General features: G+C 41.2%; 1 protein-coding gene across 1 annotated transcript in view; it reads left to right on the top strand.

Moving 5' to 3' along the window:
• Positions 1 to 4,762, top strand: part of stau2 (staufen double-stranded RNA binding protein 2) — an 84,204-nt gene that overhangs the window by 33,295 nt on the left and 46,147 nt on the right. The window contains exon 8 of the mRNA XM_020599988.1: positions 4,646 to 4,759. Within this exon, the coding sequence (XP_020455644.1) occupies positions 4,646 to 4,759 (114 nt within the window). The remainder of the gene's footprint in view (positions 1 to 4,645; positions 4,760 to 4,762) is intronic.

Genomic DNA, 4,762 nt, shown 5'->3' with positions numbered 1-4,762 from the left:
ATGATTTGTGTGCATTCTGTGGCTGCAGTTTGGCTTTGCTTTGCTTGTTCAGCCTTTACTGTGCTGCAAATCAGTTTCATTATTTAAGAGCAGAGAAGGTGGAAACAGACTAACAGTTTTGTTTGCTCAAGTGATCTTTTCATGTTCTTTACCCAACAACCTTGTCCATAAAAATGTTGATTAGTTGTGTTCTCCATCTCTGCAAATCAGTCACATCACATTTGTATCCTTGAGCCAGGTCAAACAAAACTGTCTGAAGGTCGTATTGCGATCGTGCTCGCCCTTATCTTTCTCTCTGTCATATCGCTGATGGCCCTCCAGCAGAATCAGTTTCACCCTCACTCAGATTGTTGCATGCAATATGCTCTACACTATGGCTGGAGATCAAGTGTGAATTACACGCCACCATGGGTCTGTTTTTGCCAATTGTGCCCATTACATTGTAAGTCATTAGGCAAAATTTGGCCTCTGTCTCCTACCTGCCATGTCACATCTGCTTTAGCTTGTCTTTTTGATGGACTGAGAAGAAATGATATATTCCCACAACCCAAGCGAAACTCTTAAACTCACACACATACAAGCACAGTTATGCATTCATGCACCCCACACAAAACTGTATGCCAAGGCCTTTCTCAGCAGCCACGTTTTCACATCATCTCATCCCTGCCTCACTGGGGCATGAAATTACCCATGAGTCATTGCCAGCAAGTGTCTTCTTTTCCATCTCTCTGCAACGATGAGGGTCGCCACCACACTGAGAGTCAGTTGGCTTATTTAATCCCCCTGTCAGCTAATATCAAACAGATGTCAGCATCAAAGAGGAACCAATCTATAAATCGCAGCTTGTGTGTTGGATCAGAGGCTCTCTTTCCAAGGAGGACACAAGAGAAGAGGTCCAGGCCAAGAACCACCCATCTTACATGAAGCAGGTTCCCTCAGGGCTTGTACATCCACCACTCGTCACAAAAGAGCCTTTCTTCCCTCTACCAGTCTCCACCATTGTCCTACCCTACTCCCATAGCCTCCGTTTCTAGAGTACCTGAGGTCTCGCATACTCAGACTGCTCAGGGCATTAATGTCTCAGTAAGAAGGTAAAGAGAAGACCTCCCATGTTTGAAATAGAAGAGATGATGAGATGAGAAGGGGACTGAAAAAATAAACATTGAATTACCCGGTGTTTCCTGTGTACAACCTGATCCTCATTATCAGGTGGGAGACGGGTGTGTTTGTGTGTTTGTTTGCGTATGTGTGTAAATGGAAGTGCTGAAATCCCATCGGCGTGGCGCAGATCCTGTGTCTTCTGCCAGGAGACTGACTGCAGCTCGTCTGCCGCCATCCCGGGCCAAGAGTGTATGACGTGCACTGATACACTGTCTCATATTCTTTTGTTGGCTGTTCTATACGCATACAGAGGCCACATTCGATTTCTTCCTTCATGGCAATGCCTGCATGTTTTCACTTAAAACAGCACACCATAATAATAGCTATGTGTCTCTTTAAAGCTGATTACCATTACTTATGGAAAAACACACAAATTGTTTCATCAGATTCTGACAAATAAGGCCAGTAAACGTGTGTCATTGTTTCTTGAGTTATTAAAAAAATAACACTATAGCCCCATTTTAAAGTACAGTTTTGAGGTTTTTAACTTGGGATATGTCCCGAGCACAAAAGAACAGACATCCAAAAATATGACTTACTACCCATGTTGTGTAAACATTTTAAGAACTAGTTCAACAATTTGGGAAATTGATTTCTTTGCTTTCTTGCCACAGGTTAGAGGAGAAAATAACACTCTCATGTGTGTGGTAAATATTAAAAAATAGGACAGCACTCCAATAAATAGATAATTTATTCTTATACATAACATGGACTTTTGGGGCAGATGCCCTTCCTCAGCATGCAAACCACAACCATTACTGCACATGAGCACAGGTGAACAGTTTGACTCGGTCAAGCTCAACAGTGTATTGAATAAGGAGATGTGTAAATCACACGATGACCAAAAAATGACAAATAAACCCAATCTCACAAATTCATTATAAGAAGCTAATTGAATTCCTTGTTTAATTTGGCCTATTTCTCATTATTTTACTAATTGTTTTGAGGATTCAGCACCCCATTATATAATCTGGGTTGAGTGTGTTTTCCCATTATCAAAGATGAAGCTGGAGCCATCAGGTTTGCTTAGCTTGTCTTAGCATAAAGAATGGAGAGGAGAAACCATAAGCCAGGACCTCGAAAGCTCATTAACATGTTATATTTTGTTAATAATTTGTACAAAAATGCAAGTGTAGAAGCAACAATATATTGTTTTATGGGGCTGATGTTCAAAAATAATTAAACACATCAGGGAAACATGTTGCTGCACTGGGTGATGTTTCCTCATTACCTAACACAAGAGCCCAGTATTTGTTAAAAATGTGGCCCCAAAAGGTCAGAATAACCATCGTTTATTTTACAGCGTCTGACGTACGCAAGAGTCAACTGTGTGTGCACGGGATCTGTGAGTATGTTTAACAAATATTAGGGTCTTGTGTTTCATAATGAGGAGACATGTCAACAGTGTGTTGCACGGATTTGTTTTTGAACAACAATGGAGATCTATGACAGGGACGAATTAGCTTATCCAGAACTGACGGGCTTCAATATTCATTGTTGGCTTTAGTGTCTGTATGGAGAGTGTTGAAAATAGTTAATATGAAAAAAGACTGGCCTTATCCTTTAAAGCGGTTGTTCACCTTTGCATGTGTTTGTATTTGTGTGTGGAAATCAAGGCATTGTGCAAATACATTTTCTGGTGTAATGGTGTTTATGTCTTGACCGCTCAAGCTGAGCAGTTGCACATTTTTAAAGGAGTCTGTGAAAGCTTGAGTGAGTACAGCTGCAGAATTGAGAATAGCCGAAGTAATGCCCGTTGGTCCATCACCAAACACTTTTACATTGTGATAGTAGCTCATATGTATTTTCTCCAGGTGACAAAGAGTAGTTTCAGACTTTGGACCTGAGACCTCCTCAGATAGTGGTCTCAGTTTGGGTCATTTCTAGTCCAAATTGCAGTTTGTCTAATCTGTGCATTGTGAACAAGAGGCGATCCAGGTTCACTTCTAGTCTTCTGCATGTAAGGGCGAAAACACCAGCAATCTGTTGAAATATGCAGCGAAAGTCTATCACGGAGAAGTTTTCCACTGACCAGCTCGTAGTTTTTCTCCTTGTCCATATAGTCCAAGCATCGTGTTCACTGTCATTCAAGAAGTTCATTTTCATTGAGGTCATAGTTAAAGGTGGTATTTTAGTGGGCTACATTATATTCAGAGGTGTCTGTATATTTTTGTCCTGCCCATTGACATTCATGACAGGGTCAGAATATTAGGAACACCTCTGAATATAATGTAGTCCAGTACAACACCACCTTTAACTGTGACCTCAATAATGAACATATAATTGAATTTATACATTTATGACAATCTCACCAAAAACTGAAACATTTTGAGCTTCATAAACACAGATGTTAAGGCAGAAGTGTTGAAGTGCATACAGATGTACAGGTGGTCATAATGTTATGCCTGACCGGTGTAAGTTTCTGCAGTAATAGGCTGAGTGTTTTAACTTTGTGGTGTAGGCATAGTTATGTACTGTTGTCCCTTTCTGGATAAATGTTTGCTTTTCATGCACCAGACTTACTTTGTCATTTTAGTTTGTTAACTGAACTAATCAGTCACTAGTTTGTGTGGGTATAGTTGTGTAGCAGAGAAGGAGGGGTATGTACATATTATCCTTGTTCTCTTCAAGATCTGGTATTAGTCTGTGTTGATGTGTGAAGTAACAGAGGAACGCTCAATGTTTCGCTTATCTTTTTAATCTGTCTTATCGGCCACTGGGTTCAAATGAACTGCTTCTTGATTGCATGTGATTGCTATAATTTGTGCTATCTGCGCCGCAAATTGTGTGGGGGGGTCTTGAGAAAGCCTAAAGAGAAACTCTTCCACACACAGCAGCTACAACTAAAGGGAGAGCAAGGGAGAAAGGCAGCAAACTATAAATCAAAAAAGCATCCACATCAGTTGAAAATGTTGTACTCTTGTATTCAGTAAGTGTGTGAAACCTAAGTCTACCTCCAGTGTGTTTTCCTAAATAAGGTTAGTGAGAACCCCACCTGCTACACACACATATACACACTCACATGCTGTTCTTGGTCTTCACAGGATGTAGATGTGATTGTAGAAGCATGACCTAACACCAGCCGGTGTTTGTTTTAGGTCTCCCAGGTGACCAGAGGCTAGAGGAAGGAAACTGAATTTTCATCACAAGAGACTGTCATCTAAGAACATTTTACTCTGCATATGTGTGTTTGTACATCTGTGTGTGTGTGTTTTGTATATGAATACCATGCATATGGGTGGGTCGCGCTGTGACCATCAAGAGCAGATGTTTTGGACCACCAGGTGTAGCTGCTTGCTGAGCGAGCTGTACACGCTCACCCACATGTTAAAATACACAGTTTTTTTTTTTTTTTTTTTGTCTTTTATGCTGTTGTTTGGTTGTCTGTTTTCTAATACACACTGTGTGGCAGACCTGGTATTAGGCAAACTGGACTGGATGTTTCATATGCACAGGTCCCTCATTTTCCATGTTGTGTCATCAGGTGTTGAAGGAGAGTGGTCCCCCACACATGAAAAGCTTCCTGACCCGTGTCACCGTGGGGGAGTTCTCTGCTGAGGGAGAGGGCAACAGCAAGAAGCTGTCCAAGAAGCGTGCTGCT

This window comes from Monopterus albus, unplaced genomic scaffold (assembly GCF_001952655.1).
Source record: "Monopterus albus unplaced genomic scaffold, M_albus_1.0 scaffold44.1, whole genome shotgun sequence".
Classification (NCBI taxonomy): domain Eukaryota; kingdom Metazoa; phylum Chordata; class Actinopteri; order Synbranchiformes; family Synbranchidae; genus Monopterus; species Monopterus albus.
The sequence above is the reverse complement of the archived record's forward strand: the minus strand, read 5'-3'. Positions and strand labels throughout refer to the sequence as shown.